Source organism: Hipposideros armiger, unplaced genomic scaffold (assembly GCF_001890085.2).
Source record: "Hipposideros armiger isolate ML-2016 unplaced genomic scaffold, ASM189008v1 scaffold_875, whole genome shotgun sequence".
Classification (NCBI taxonomy): domain Eukaryota; kingdom Metazoa; phylum Chordata; class Mammalia; order Chiroptera; family Hipposideridae; genus Hipposideros; species Hipposideros armiger.
The window spans coordinates 189,899-205,902 of record NW_017732225.1 but is presented as its reverse complement, the minus strand read 5'-3'; the positions used below and the strand labels follow the sequence as shown (position 1 = coordinate 205,902).

The following is a 16,004-nucleotide window of genomic DNA, read 5'->3' as shown; positions in this document are numbered from 1 at the left end:
ATATATATATATATATATATATATAGTAATGGGACGTGGAGTATAGTGTGGGAGTGGAGTCAAGGGAATTGTAATAGATATGTATAATATGGGGGATAAGTGGGGCGGCAGATTGGGGGAGGGAGTTTGTCACTTTGAGGGGTAAAAAGTATAACTATTGCACTGTGTTGTACAGCTCAAACTAATTTTTAAAAAATGTATTTCACAATAAAAAAACAAAAAAAACCACCAAAAACAAAAAGGAGATAGAGCTTCAGAGAAGAGGTTAAGGATATGTGGACTTTTGCTCTTGTCTGGAATTCCAAAGAACATAGTAGAAGTGTTTGGGAAGGAGAGAGGAGAGGCTGACTTGGGCACTGTGTCAACTTAGAAAATGTGGGGATAGAGAAAGGTGGGATGAGGGTTTGGAAGGTAATGGATAAAAGGAATACTTTGCCTTGCAGCACGGCCTGAAGGAAATAGTTGATTGAGAAATGATAGGCTTAGACCTGTGTCTGCTGGAGGAAGTGAACTCAGGACTGTTGGTCCCAAAGGCTGTAACTTGGTGATTTGGTGACTGGTGAATCAGTGGAGATTCAGATAGGAACCCTGGATGTTGTGCACAAAAGATGCTGGGTAGCCCTTCAAAAGAACTTTTCAGTACTGACATGCCAGCAGAGAATGAGGCACTAGCCAGAAAAATTTCCATCAATCTTTTAAAGAACTTTCAATGCAGGAAACATTCCTTTCTGCCCTGGGTAAAGGAGAGATGATAGCATGGTGTAGTAGAAAGACTGAAATGTGAGACCTGGATTGTAAGGTCAGCTCTGCCACCAACTTAGACTGATCTTCAGCAAGTCAGTTATCTTCTCTGAGCCTTTGTTTTCCCATATATAAATCAAGGATTTGACTAGTAAATCTCTAAGGCTGTATGATTCTGGTGGGGGAGGGTATACTGATTTTCATTGGATTGAAGAAGGAAGAGCATGTTTTTGAGTCTCTCAGTTCAGTTTCTTTTCCTGTCACAGGCCAGTGTCTAGTCTGGGTCCAGTGTTCTTTCCCAAATTGTGAGAAATGGAGGCGACTTCATGGGAACATTGATCCCGCAATCCTTCCAAATAATTGGTCCTGTGAGCAGAATACAGGTAGAATGGAGTGGAAATGGTATTTATTTATTTATTTATTTATTTATTTATTTATTTATTTATTTATTTATTTATTTATTTATTTATTGTTCCCCCCTTTCTTTCCCTATATGTATCCTTTAGCTTAATTAAATATGTCATAGGAGCAGTTTCAACTCCAGGGGTCTTTGTAGTGTTTGGAATAGAGAAAGGGATCTTCCTGTCATATCAAGATGAATCTGGGGTAATGGGCTAGAAGAAGACACCCTGAAGAGTATTGTGGGAGGGGCATGGAATCTAAATGTATCTTCTGAGTGAATCCCATCTTCTTCTGCATTGGTCTGACCCTGCCAATCCTGATTAGATTATTGGTATTGGGTTGGTGGATAGGAAGGGATATGAGATATATGGAGAAAAGTAGGTGAAAGAGATCCAGTGGCTTAGAATTCTAAAATGTTTGAACTACTTGGAAAAGATTATGACGATCTAGTCCAGCCCAATTATTTTACAGATGAGGAAACAGAGTCTCAGAGAAATTACTGACATGATGTTACATAGATGGAAACAGGGTTAGACAATGTGGGATATAGGCAGAAATTTGGAATCTCTTTCTGTAGAGTATAAGGAGGCAGCACTCCTATTTCTTGTTCTAGGTTGTATTTCCTCCATGGATCTTTGTTCTTCCTCCATGCCCATCTCCCAGGTGCCCTTTTGGTCCCACCTGCTGCGTATACCAGTTTCTTTTTGGCCTATTCGCTTCCCTCATCTAGATTTTCACTTTATGAGGCTCTTTCCTTCCTTTCATTCCTTCTCTCTTTTGGCAGATTTGGAGTATAATCGCTGTGATATCCCTGAGGAGTCCTGGACAGGGTGTGAGAGTGATGTGGCCTATGCCTCCTACATCCCAGGATCCATCATCTGGGCCAAGCAATATGGTTACCCCTGGTAGGGCACCATAGCATAGTCAGAGCACCCTTCCTGAACTTGGGTGTGGTAGATTAAAGCAGAGAGGGAAGGAAATGGAAAACATTTATAATGGAATTGGTATCTGCTGTAGAAAAATCATGGGGTGGGGGAAAAGATAAAATACCAAGTTTGGAGACTTTGAAAGAATTTGTTTTCTAGAGGTTTCACAGGGAAGGTGGTATTTCCCTGGGGAAAAAAGGCCTTACAATTCTACCCTGTGTGAGTAGAAAGAGGAGGGTGGCTCGAAAGCATTTTTGAAAACATTGAGATATGAGAGATATACAAAATACCCCCTTGGAAGGGTAGTATGGATAGTTTCTTCTTTGGATATGTCCTTAGTCAGAAGATTTTGCTCTCAGGGTTGCCGGAAGGCCTAGAAGGATAAGTACTTTTACTAGGAAGATTCTGAGTTTCTTTGTACATTGGTGGAAGTCACTTCAATCACTTGGTAGTGGCCACTGGGGGGGATTGACAGAAGGAGGTCTACCTTTGAGATCCTTTGTTTGCAAAGCACATTGCTTCTTTCTGTACATGTATATTGGTGAGTTTGCATGCTATTCATCTAACCCTTTCCCTTCTGTCCCCTATTCCTATCTGTCTTCTCTAGGTGGCCAGGCATGGTAGAATCTGATCCTGACCTAGGGGAGTATTTTCTTTTTGCTTCACATCTTGATTCCCTGCCGGTGAGTTTTCCTGGTTCAGGGTATTAGGTGCTTAGGTCAAAGTAATGAACAAATCCATCCTAATAGATGTACAGAGTTAGAAACATAGATACAGCCAGCAGATATGAACAGAAATAGATATCTAGTTAGAGTGACAAACACAGAAATAAGTACTCACATATGGAAACAAACTTATATCGAATTAAATATTTATTTATTACTAGGACATTTATGGGTTTGATAAATATGCTTTGGTTAGGATTCCTGAGGTCGGAATGGAAGAACAATAGATTGAGATGGGTCAGGCTTAAGGGAGCAGGTGAGGCCCAGACCTCCTTCCTTGTGACTCCTCAATTCTTTCCCTGCCTTTTCTGGTTAGAAGGCCAAAGGAAGGAGGACAAAAGGCCATAACAGAACCAACTTTTATTTCAGTCTAAGTACCATGTGACATTTTTTGGAAAAACAGCCTCTCGTGCTTGGATCCCAGTCAACATGCTAAAGAACTTCAAGGATCTGTCTTTGGAGCTAGCTGGAGTGGTGAGCAACCCTTGGGGCTTAGTTGTGATACAGAAGCTGAAAACTAAATCTTCCCTTCATTAAAAACCTGATTTTCTCCCAGGGGAAGGTATGTTGGGAGAAAGTCCCCTGTCTGACCAAGTGTGCAAAGGTGAGATTAAGATTATTCATGAGGGGCTCCTCTGTCTACCAGGACTGCAGCAGGATAATGATTTTTCTTAGTCTCCTTCCCTGTTTGCAGATGGGAGGCCTTCCTGAAGACTCTGGTTTCCTATAGTTTAGCCAAAGCATATGTGGCAGAAATGAGGGCACAGATTAACTCAGAGAGTTTTTCAGTGTAGGCACTACTGACATTTTGGTCCAGATGATTCTTTGTTGTGGAGGGCTATCCTGTGCATTGCAGGATGTTTAGCAGCATCTCTGAGCTCTGTTATCATCTAGCCAGTAGCAATCCTCACCCCTAATTGTGAAAACCAAAAAGTTGTCTCTAGACATTGCCAGATGTCTTCTGGGGGGGGGGGGGCGCAAAACCTACTCTGGTTGAAACCACTATATTAACTAAATAATAGTTCCCCTCTAATCACTTTGGGTTTGACCAGCCTTACAAATGAGCAGAGGCCCAGCAGCTTATGGGCCCTAGAAAATCAGGCAGTGAGTATTAAATCAAACAGCTGGATCTAAAGAAATTTGTGAGAAGCTTAAAAGTGTCATCATCTGAACTCCTTTCCTTTTGAAATGTCCATGGGATTTAACCAAAATGTTGGTTGAAAATATTTCTAGAAATTGGGGAAAGGTTTGTTGGGGGGTTGAGAAGGAATTGTGTCTCTGAGCTCAAAAGATTAATAAGAGTATCATATCAGTACCAGAAACTGGAAATAAATGTAATTGAAGATAATGTCTGGTGAGTAGCAGCATGATGTGGTCACTTCTCTAATATTTATCATTGACTCTAATCTTCTTCCATTTCAGAGAAAGTACAAGAACAAGGACTGCATCCACAAATTGGGGGCAGCCGTGATAATGGCTCAAGAGGCAGAACAGATCAGTATTCAGGTGGGAGAGTGTTCAGATCACATACTTGCTCCTCTTTGGGACTTGGGACCCAAAGCAAACCATACACTCTCTACTTCAGAAAACTGGTTTGTCCTTCCATATTACACAGTGTTAGTCTTAGAACTGCAGAGTCTTTTCTTCCCAGGCCAAATTCCCTTGATTCCTTAACTCATCCATTCTGTTCCCTACCTTTGGACAAATTGGATCTTCTCTCAGTGCAGACAGAGACAGTTTGTGGTAAGAGGCATTATACCTCCCTATTTAATTTTAAGTCTCAGATGTATGTACCCTAACATTTCTTTTATGCAGAGTCAGTTTTTACCCTCAAATTCTGCCTTTGGGGGTGGGGTGGAGAATGACAAACAGTGAATTTTTCCTTCCTAGTTATTTACTGAATTACAAATACACAGGAAAAAGAGATTATAGGGGCCGGCTGAGTGGTGCGTTGGTTAAGAGCTGGCTTAGAATGCCAGAGGGCCCCAGTTCAGATCCCACATATGAGGGCCAGTGACACTGCCCTCTATAGCTAAGATGCTATACAACAGCTTAACTTGGAACTGGGCTGCCGTGAGTCGCTGGCGATGGCGTGGGCTGCAGCCCCTGTGGCAATGGGTTGCCATGGGCTACCGTGTGTAGCCAGCAGCCAGCGTGAGCAGCCAGCAGCTGCAGTGAGCGGCCGTCCAGAAGCCGGCGACTGATCTGCCTCGCCCGGGAAGAGCACAATGATGGTGCCAACTTGGGCTAGTGAAGCAAAGTCTTCCACAACTAGACTGAAGAACAAAAGGACAGCAACTTGTGTGTTCCCCTTCCCCCAATTCCCCAGCGCTGTTCCCATCCCCCAATTCCCCAATAAAAAATTTTAAAACAAAAAAAGAGATTATAACATTATATAATATTATATAATAATGTTATTTTACTATAATATAATAATCTTAATAAAGATCTAGCTAAATCTAATGCGAAATTTCAAGTGAAAATGGTATATGAATATACCATTTTGGAGTATGAATACAAATTCTATAACTAAAACCTCAAAGACAGAGGGCAACAATAACCTCTGGGAGAGTAGTGGATGATGCTTTTGTTTCTCGGTTTCCTCAGGAACGGGTTAACTTGTTTGGTTTCTGGAGCCGATACAGCAGATCTGGCAATAGTGCAGAAGGAAAAGGTAAGATCAGTAGGAAGATGAGGACTAAAAAGGGAGAGGAGGAATTCCTTTATGAGGGCAGCAACTGAATCTTTTCTTTATATCTGATGTCATCAGCTTAGTTCTGGATTCTATAATACCAGGCTCTCCATTGACCAAGTGTCTGGGATGGATAGATGTATGGAGGGGTGGAGAGAGGAATGGAGGAAAAAAATGGGGTGAGAAGGGAGGGTGCATGTTGAATAGTGATGGGACTTTGAAAAGTGTGGAACCGTGATAATCTAGGGTCATGTTTTATGGAGAAAATACCATTTGGACATGAAAAACAGTTAGAAGACTCATTCTCTGAGGTCAGCTCCATTAACTCATCAACTGTTTTATTGGATAAATGATTTAACCTTTCCTTCCTATTCCTGTTCTAGACTTAATGCTCTCTGGGGCTAACACCTCAGATTCCTCCTTGGAGAGAGAAGAGAAAGAGTCCGAGTTGGAGGAGGAGGAAGAAGAGGAAAAAGTAAGATTGATCTTTCCGAATTCTTTTAGGAGATTCCTATAGGGCAACTGGTTGGCTTGGTTTATATTTACTAAGGAACAGTCCTGTCCCTGTCTCAGGGTAGCCGCGAATGGAAACAGAGAGTATTCTTTTTCCTCAGTTACTCTCTCAAATATATCACATCTCTAGGAATCTATTTCTTGATTATCATCTCAGTTCCTACTGTAGTTCTTTGGTTCTTACTGGAGCAATTTCAGAGATTAGCAGGTTGCCTCTCTTCACTCTCCCTTCTCCCCTATGTGGAAACTTAGGATATTCATTCACTTGTTTCCTAAGTCTCTTTTCAAGCACATGAAATATAGATTTATTTTTCGTATTTAAAGAGTTGTTTGTTTGTTTGTTTTTATAATGGTGTTAAGTTCACAGCAAAATTGAAAGGAAGGTACAAACATGCATAACCTTCCCCATTATCAACATTCCCTGCCAGAGTGGTGCATTTTGTTTGTTTGTTTGTTTGTTTTTGAGGATTTAAAAAAAATTAGTTTCAGATGTACAAAACAATGTAATAGTTAGACATTTCACCCCTCACAAAGTGACAACCCCCTCCCCCAATCTGTTACCCCCCTGACATCATATATAGCTGTTACAGTTCCTTTGACACTACTCCCTATGCTGTACTCCATATCCCATGACTATATATATTTTATTTTATTTATTTATTTATTTTGTAAAGATTTTTTAAATTGGGGAATTGGGGGATGGGAACAGCGCTAGGGAATTGGGGGAAGGGGAACAGACAAGTTGCTGTCGTTTTGTTCTTCAGTCTAGTTGTAGAGGACGTTGCTTCACTCGCCCAAGTTGGCACCATCATTGCGCTCTTCCCGGGTGAGGCAGATCAGTCACCGGCTTCTGGATGGCGGCTCACGCTGGCTGCTGGCTGCTCACGCTGGCTGCTGGCTACACACGGTAGCCCATGGCAACCCACTGCAGCAGGGGCTGCAGCCTACGCAGTCGCCAGAGACTCAAGGCAGCCCAGCTCCAGGTTGAGCTGTTGTTCAGCATCTTAGCTGTAGAGGGCACTGTCACTAACCCTCATATGTGGGATCCGAACCGGGGCCCTCTGGTGTCCCAAGCCAGCTCTTAACCAATGCGCCACTCGGCCGGCCTGACTGTATATATTTTAAATTACAGTTAACATTCAATATTATTCAGTTTCAGCTTCGGGTGTACAGTGCAGTGTTCCAGAGTGGTGCATATTTTATAATCAGTGAACCTACATTGACACATTATAATCACCCAAAGTTCATAATTTACATTAGGGTTCTCTCTTGGTATTATACATTCTATGGGTTTGGACAAATGTATCAGTGACATGTATCCATCATTATAGTATCATACAGAGTGTTTGCACTGCCCTAAAAATCCAGTTTGTTCCACCAATTCATCTCCCCCGCCTCCATACTCCCCAAACTCTAACAACCACTGATATTTTTACAGTCTTCATAGTTTTGCCTTTTTAAGAATGTCATATGGTTGGAATCATACAGTATGTAGGCTTTTCAAACTGGCTTCTTTCACTTAGAATTATGCATTTAAGGTTCCTCCATGTCTTTTCATGACTTGATAGCTCGTTTCTTTTTTTTTTTCTTTTTGCTGAATAATATTTCCATTTTCTGGATGTACCACAGTTTATTTATCCATTCACCTACTGAAGGATATCTTGATTACTTCCAAGTTTGAACAATTATGGATAAAGTTGCTATAAACACCTGTGTACAGGTTTTTGTGGGAACTTAAATTTTCAACTCCTTTGGGTAAATACCAAGGAACTCGATTGCTGGGTCATATTGTATGACTATGTTTAGTTTTGTAAGAAATCACAAAACTGTCTTCCAAAGTGGCTGTATCATTTTGCATTCCCACCAGCAATGAATGAAAGTTCCTATTCCACATTCTTGCCAGTATTTGATGTTGTTAGTGTTTTGGATTTTGGCTATTCTAATAGGTGTGTAGTGCTGTCTCAGTGTTGTTTTAATTTTCATTTCCCTGATGACATATGATGCTTAACATCTTTACATATGCTTATTTGCCATCTGTATATCTTCTTTGATGAGGAGTCCATTAAGGTGTTTGGTCCATTTTTAATTGGGTTATTTTCCTGTTGAGTTTTATGGGTTCTTTGTATATTTTATTTAATAATCATTTATCAGGTGTGCCTTTGGCAAATATTTTTTCTCAGCCTGTAGCTTGTCTTCTCATTCTCTTGACGTTGTCTTTCATGGAGCAGAAGTTCTTAATGTTCATGAAGTCCAGCCTATTAATTATTTCTTTTATGGATTGTGCCTTTGGTATTGTATATAAAAAGTCATTACTATATTCAGGTCATCTAAATTTTCTCCATGTTATTAACTCCATGATACGATATTTTCTAGGAGTTTAATAGTTTTGCATTTTACATTTAGATCTGTAATACATTTGGAGTTAATTTTTGTGAGGGGCATAAGATCTAAGTTTAGATTAATTTTTTTTTTTTTTGCACGTGGATGTCCAGTTCTTCCAGCACAATTTGTTGAAAAGGCTATCTTTGTTCCATTAAATTGCCTTTGCTCCATGTCAAAGATAAGCTGACTATATTTATGTGGGTCTATTTCTGGGCTCTCTATTCTGTTTCACTCACCAATTTGTCTATTCTTTTGCAAAAACCACAATGTCTTGATTACTGTAGCTTTATAGTAAGCCTTGAAGTTGGCTAGGGTTAGTTCTCCAACTTTTGTTTTTCTCCTTCAATATTGAGTAGGCTATTCTGGATCTTTTGCCTTTCCACATAAACTTTAGAATCAGTTTGTTGATATCCACAAAATAACTTGCTGCAGTTTTGACTGGAATTGTATTGACAATATAAATCAAGCTGGGAAAAACTAACATCTTGACAATATTGAGTTTTCCTATCCATGAATATGGATTATCTCTCAATTTATTTAGTGCTTTGATTTCATTCATCAGTTTTGTAGTTTTCCTCTTATTGATCTTGTACATACTTTGTTAGATTTATACCTAAGTATTTCATTTTTTGATGCTAATATAAATGGTATTGTGTCTTTAATATAAAATTCCACTTGTTCATTGCTGACAAATAGGAAAACTATTGACTTTTGTGTAGTATTATCCTTATATTCTGCAACCTTACTATAATTGCTTAATAGTTCCTGGAGTTTTTCATTTTTTTATTGTTAGTTTCGGGTGTACAGAACAATGCAATAGTTATCCTTTTCACCCTTCAGACAGAAGCAACCTCCCTCCCCCATCTACTGCCCTCCCACCCCCAATATCATACTTATCTATTACAATTCCATTGACTCCATTCCCACACTCTACTCCACGTCCCGTGACTATATGTATATATAATTATAGTTGACATACAATGTTATTCAACATCAGCTTCAGAAATACAGTGCGGTGGTCAGGCCTCTACACCGACTGTGAAGTGGTCTCCCTAATAAGACATGAGTCCATCTGGCCCCCTATAGTTCTGGAATTTTTTGTTGATTCTTTTGGATTATCTACATAGACCATCATGTCATCTGCAAACAAAGACAGTTTTAGTTCTTCCTTCCTAATCTCTATACTTTTTATTTCCCTTTATCTTAGTGCATTAGCTAGAACGTTCAATATGATGTTGAAAAGGAGTGGTGTGAGGAGACATTCTTGTCTTGTTCCTGATCCTTTTGGGAAAGCTTCTAGTTTCTTACTATTAAGTATAATGTTAGTTGTAGGTTTTTTGTAGATATTCTTTATCAAATTGAGGAATTTCCTCTTTATTCCTAGTTTACTCAGAGTTTTTGCCATGAGTGGGTGTTGGATTTTGTCAAATGCTTTTTCTGCATCTATTGATATTATCATGTGATTTTTCTTTTTTAACCTGTTGATGTGACGGGTTACATTAATTGATTTTCAAATGTTGAATCAGCTTTGCATGCCTTGGGTAAATCCCACTTGTTAATGGTGTATATTTCTTTTTATATATTGTTGGATTAGATTTGGTAATATTTTATTGAGGATTTTTGCATCTCTCTTCATAAGAAATATTGGTCTGAGTTTTCTTGTAATATCTTTGTTTGTTTTTGGTGCTGGTCTCATAGGATGAGTTAGAAAGTATTTTCTCTGCTTCTATCTTCTGAGAGAGATTATAGAGAATTTGTAAATGTTTGGAAGATTCACCGGTGAGCTCCTCTGGGCATGGCTTTTTTTGTTTTGGAAAATCATTAATTATTGATTCAATTTCTTTAATAGATATAGACCTATTCAGATGGTATATTTTTTTCTTGTGTGAGTTTTGACAGATTGTGTCTTTTAAATAATTGGTCCATTTAATCTTGATTATCAAATTTGTGGGCATAGAGTTATTCGTAGTATTCCTTTATTATCCTTTTAATGTTCATGGGATCTATAAAGATGTCCCCACTTTAATTTCTGATATTAGTAATTTGTTTTTTCTCTCTTTTTTTCTTAATTAGTGTGGCTAGAGGCTTATCAATTTCATTGATTTTTTTTCTAAGAGCCAGCTTTTAGTTTTGTTGATTGTTTTCTACTGATTTCCTCTTTTCAATTCCATTGATTTCTGCTGTAATTCTTATTATTTCTTTTCTTCTCCTCCTTTGTATTTAATTTGCTCTTCTTTCTCTAGTTTCCTAAGGTTGAAACTTCGATTATTGATTTTAGATCTTCTTTTCTAATATAAGCATTCAATGCTATATATTTCCCTGTAAGCACTGCTTTCACTACATCCCACAAATTTTGATAAGTTGTGTTTTCATTTTCATTTAGTTCAATATATTTTTAAATTTCTGTTGAGATTACTTCTTTGACCTATGTGTTAATCAGAAGTATGTTATTTAACCTTCACATATTTTGGGATTTTCCAGTTATCTTCTTTTACTGATTTTGAGTTTAATTCCATTGTGATCTGAGAGCAGACATTCTATGATTTCTATCCTTGTAAATTTGTTAAGCTGTGTTTTATGGTCCAAAATGTGGTCAACCTTGGTGAATGCTCCCATGTAAGGTTGAAAAGAATGTGTGTTCTACTGTTGTTGGGTGAAGTAGTCTACAAATATCAATTACATCCAGTTGGTTGTTGGTATTGTTGAGTTCAACTATGTCCCTACTTATATTCTGCCTGCTGGATTTGTTCATTTCTGGTAGAGAGGTGTTGAAGTCTCCAACTATGATATTGGATTTAACTATTGGGTTGTCGGAAAAGTCATGATGTATGTTTGCAACAGATGGCGCTAGTTCATTTTTGGAAGTGCTAGAGTCATTTGCATCTCTGTTATTGCTATGTCATTTGACAGCTGATAGTTCTAGCTTCATTCTTTAAAAAAATTGAGTGATTTGGTTGAGTTTTGGAGGTTGTACAAGTTGAAGATGGAAGACCAAACTGCTGCATTTTTGCCATATTTTAATGTTTTACTTCCATAAAGGGAAGAACATGCATCAAGCTTGTGAAAAGTTGCATAAAGTTTACAGTGACAATGCTCTATAAGAACATCAGTGCCAGCAATGGTTCACAAAATTCCATGCTGGTGATTTTGATCTCAATGACGCTCCTCGGTCAGGGAAGCCCACCAAAGTTGATGACAACAAAATAAAGGCATTAATTGAGTCAAACCCATGTTACATGACACGAGAGATTGTAGAAACATTGAACCTCCATCATTCAAGCGTTCATGACCACCTGAAGAAGCTGGGATACATAAGCAAGCTCGATATTTGGGTTCCGCATGAACTCAAAGAAGTTCATTTGACGGCGTGTATGAACATCTGCAATATGCTTATTAGACGTGAGGAAAACGATCCTTTTTTTTTGAAGCGACTGATAACTGGTGATGAGAAGTGGATTGTTAACAACAATGTGGTGTGCAAATGGTCTTGGTCCCGACGTGGTGATTCGCCTCAAACAACATCGAAAGCAGACATTCATCAGAGGAAGTTATGCTATCAGTGTGGTGGGATTTTAAAGGTGTCGTGTTTTTCGAGCTCCTACAAAGGAACCAAACAATCAGTTCAAATGTGTACTGTCGGCAGTTGGACAGTTTGAACAAATTCATCATCCAGAAATGTCCAGAGCTTGTTAATTGTAAAATAGTTGTATTCCATCACGACAATGTGAGACCACACACAAGTTTGATCACCCATCAAAAATTATTAGAGCTTGGATGGGGTGTGTTGCCACATCCACCATACTTGCCTGACCTTGCACCATCAGACTTCCACTTGTTTCGCTGTCTTCGAAACTTGCATGGTATAATGTTCAATTCAGATGAGGCTGTAAATCGGCATCTTGTTCAGTTTTTCACAAGTAAAGACAGGTCCTTTTGTGAACCAGGAATTATGAAGCTCACTGAAAGATGGCAAAAGGTTTTTGAACAAAATGGGCAATATATCATTGATTGAGCTTTGTTCTTTATATAAATAAATGACCTTTGAAAAACATAGACAAAATACGTCATGACTTTTCCAAAGACCCAATATTTCTCTTTGCAGTTCTGTCAGTTTTTGTTTCATGTAGTTGGGTGCTCTGGAGTTAGGCACATACACTTTAAGGATTGTTGTGTGTTTTTAGAGAACTGAGCCCTTTATCATTATGTAATGCCCTTTTTTATCCCTGATAACTTTCCTTGCTTTGAGGTTTACTGTGTCTGAAATTAATATAACTACTTCTGCTTTCTTTTAATTAGTGTTATTATGCTATATTTTTCTCCATTTATTTACGTTTGTAATCTATCTGTGTCTTTACATTTAAAGTGGGTTTCTTGTAGACAGCATACAGTTGGGTCTTGTTTTTTCATCTACTCTGACAATCTCTTTTAATTGGTGCATTTAGACTGTTGACACTCAAAATAATAATTAATATAGTTGGATTAATATCTACAATATTTATTACCATTTTCAATTTGTTGCCCTGTTCTTTCTTCCTGTTTTTGTCTTCTACTCTTTTTCTGCCTTTTGTGGTTTTAAATGAGTGTTTTATATTCCATTTTCTCCCTTTCCTTAGCATACCAGGTTAGGTGTTTTTTCCTTTGACTTCTTTCAGGACTTCTTTATCTTTGATTTTCTGTAGTTTGAAAATGATGTGCCTAGATGTAATTTTTTGGCAAAAAGAACAACTTTTTGTTGTTCTCTGAGCTTCCTGGATCAGTGGTTTGGTGCCTGACATTAATTTAGGGAAATTCTCAATCATTGCTTTTAATGTTTCTTCAGTTCCTTTCTCTTTGTTTTCCTCCTTTTGGTATTCCCTCTATGCTTATGTTGCACATTTTATAATTGTCTTACAATTCTTGGATATTTTGGTCTTTTTTTTTTTCAGTTTTTGTTCTCTTTGCTGTCCAGTTTTGAAGGTTTCTGTTGAGATACCCTCAAGCTCAGAGATTCTTTTCTCAGCCATGTCTGGTCTACTAATAAGCCCATCAAAGGCATTCTTCATTTCTGTGTTTTTGATCTCTAACATTTCCTTTTTATTCTTTTAAAGGAATTCCATCTCTCTCCTCACATTGCCCACCTGTCCTTGCATGCTGTCTGCTTTATCCATTAGAGCCCTTTGCATATATCAGGGGTGTTAAACTCAATTAAAACACGGGCCATTTGGTGCAACAGGCAAGATTCACGCAGGCCACATCACATTTACAAATTTTGTTAAATTTATATTCTGAAGTGAGGATTCAGGAATATGGATAGGATAATTAAAACACTATATAATTGCTTTTATTTAAACATTTACTTTATTTAATGTATTTATAAAACTAAAATTATTCTTTTTTACCCGAGTGCTCTTTTTAACCTTTTTGCTATTGGGATCTGTTTACATTACGTGACACTGAGAGTGGCAGACATATCGCTTCCAAACGTTGCCGGAACTGAGTCAGCCCGTTTATACAGACCCCCAGGAAAGGCACTGGGCCATGTGTATACTTGTCTTCAGTAGTTAAAGGGTTAACGAGGGAATTGTGTGTACGGTATTGCCTCGATCTCCCCTAAGCGCTATTTTCTTCATAACAATTTTTTCTATTTTCATTTTATTTCAGAGCATTGTGGGCCACAAAAAATTACCTCGAGGGCCGCATGCGGCCCGCGGGCCGCCAGTTTGACACTCCTGGCATATATCATATTTGCTTTAAATTTTCAGTCTGATAATTCCATGCCAGGTTTGGTTTTAATACTTGCCCTTTCTCTTCAAATTGTGGTTTTTGCTTTTTGATATACCTTGTAGTTTTGTTTTCAATTGCCAGACATGATATACCTGGTTAAAGGACCTGCTGTCAATATCTTTAGTAATGTGGTGGTGAAATGTCAGGGGAAGGGAAGTGTTCTATAGTCCTATGATTAGGTCTTAGTCTTTTAATGAACCTGTGTCTCTGGACTGTGAACTTCACAAGTGCTTCTTAGTTTAGTTTAGTTTTGTTTTTTTCCCTCCCTTTAGGTGGGACAGGATGGTTAGATTGGACTGGAATTGGGTATTTTCCTCCCCCAGGATCTGATTTCACCCCATAGGTTAGGCTCTGGTTAAATAGTTTTCCCTGAGGACAGACCTTTTTAAGAAAAACAGAGTGCTCTGGTGTATTTCAAAATGTTTCCTTTTTCTCTCCCCCTGGGTGAAACATGAAGGGATTTTTCTTTGATTATTTTCCATAAGAACCTGGTAGGGATCCCGGAGGTAAAACTCACAAAAGTCTGAGAGTCCCCCGTTACTGCATCTCCCTGGAGTTTTTAACCCTCAGACTTGTTTGCACTGAGCCTCCAACAATTCATTTATTGCTGTTGAGGTTTTCCTACCCTGGCACTGGTTCTTGGGGTGGTTTCTGCTTGTGAGTCTCTGCTCTGGTAAGCTATTACTTCCCGTATTTGCCTCTGTCTCTTCAGCCATGAAGGCAGCAGTTTGCCCTATGTCCTCACTCCTCTTACAGATCCAAGAAGAGTTGTTAATTTTTAGTCTGTTTAGCTTTTTAGTTGTTAGAACAGAGTGGCAACTTCCAAGCTCCTTACATATAGAACTAGAAACTGAAGTTCTGAAATATAGATTTTTCACTTTCTCTTTTAATTTTTAATTTACCATTTCTTTCATTTTATAGACTAGCTTTATTTCCTTCTCTTGTGCAGAAAGCTTTGAATTGACTAATATAAAATAGAATGGGAAGGGCGAACATTTTTATCTTCTTTTCATTGATTAAAACAGTATCCGGCTCACAGAACCTAATTTGACTCCCTTATGTGCACCCATCATTTCTGTAGCATTCCACTGTTAAAAACACAATTATGTGACTTCATTTATCTTTTTAAATTTTTCTCCCCCATCTTTAGGTCCTAACTTTGCCTACTCCCAAGTCAGCCAAAGTTCAGACAAAAAAACCTAATGCAAGAGGTAAGCAAGCCAACTAGAAATGGGATAGTTAAGGCAGGGCTGAAGCAGAGAATGGAAGAGGCCTGCAGGTAGCTGGATTTTACTGACTGTCTCAGCTCCAGAACCTGAGAAAATAGGCAAGACTCATTGCTAGTGTAATTGGAGAAGCTGTAGCCTCCTCACTTCTGTATATTGAACTATAAAATCTTAGGTTAAAGATGGAATGAATGTTTTAAATTCTTAGCCAAGAATGATGACTTCCTGGAGAAGGTAGGCTCTGAGGAGAATCATAAACAGAAGAAGATCCAATGAGGGGGTGGGGGAGAAATATTTGGGGGAAAAAAAGGAACCAAGAGAATTTACTAGATTAAGATTAGCAAAAGCTGCAGGGTAGAAGACTTAAATGTGGGGAGTTCCATGGACCCTTTCCAAGCTGTCATTTAGAGAAAAATAAACAAATGTCCTTCATGACTGGGGGTTGGGGATGATGCAGGCATAGCAGCTAGACCAGATGGGACCCCGCAAAGGATGATCGTGAAGAGACCTCTGGTAAATGAACCTGCTGCTGCTCCTGTACCCATAACGGGAAGCAAAGAAGTACACGGGAATTCAGATCCTGAACAGCCAGGTAAGGCTCTAGACTTCAGAAAACTGGGGGAAATGAGGTTCA

The 16,004-nt window shown here is 38.7% G+C and overlaps 1 protein-coding gene across 8 annotated transcripts in view; it reads left to right on the top strand.

The window, feature by feature from the left end:
• The window catches only part of ZCWPW1 (zinc finger CW-type and PWWP domain containing 1), a 36,614-nt gene that overhangs the window by 19,243 nt on the left and 1,367 nt on the right, over positions 1-16,004 (top strand). For 7 of the 8 annotated variants that reach the window (XM_019629945.1, XM_019629943.1, XM_019629942.1 and 4 more), the window contains exons 8-17: positions 1,008-1,124; positions 1,928-2,048; positions 2,677-2,752; positions 3,164-3,268; positions 3,351-3,398; positions 4,217-4,300; positions 5,402-5,468; positions 5,870-5,961; positions 15,295-15,355; positions 15,828-15,962. In XM_019629945.1, the coding sequence (XP_019485490.1) occupies positions 1,008-1,124; positions 1,928-2,048; positions 2,677-2,752; positions 3,164-3,268; positions 3,351-3,398; positions 4,217-4,300; positions 5,402-5,468; positions 5,870-5,961; positions 15,295-15,355; positions 15,828-15,962 (906 nt within the window). The remainder of the gene's footprint in view (positions 1-1,007; positions 1,125-1,927; positions 2,049-2,676; positions 2,753-3,163; positions 3,269-3,350; positions 3,399-4,216; positions 4,301-5,401; positions 5,469-5,869; positions 5,962-15,294; positions 15,356-15,827; positions 15,963-16,004) is intronic. The other variant, XM_019629944.1, reaches the window with a different exon arrangement.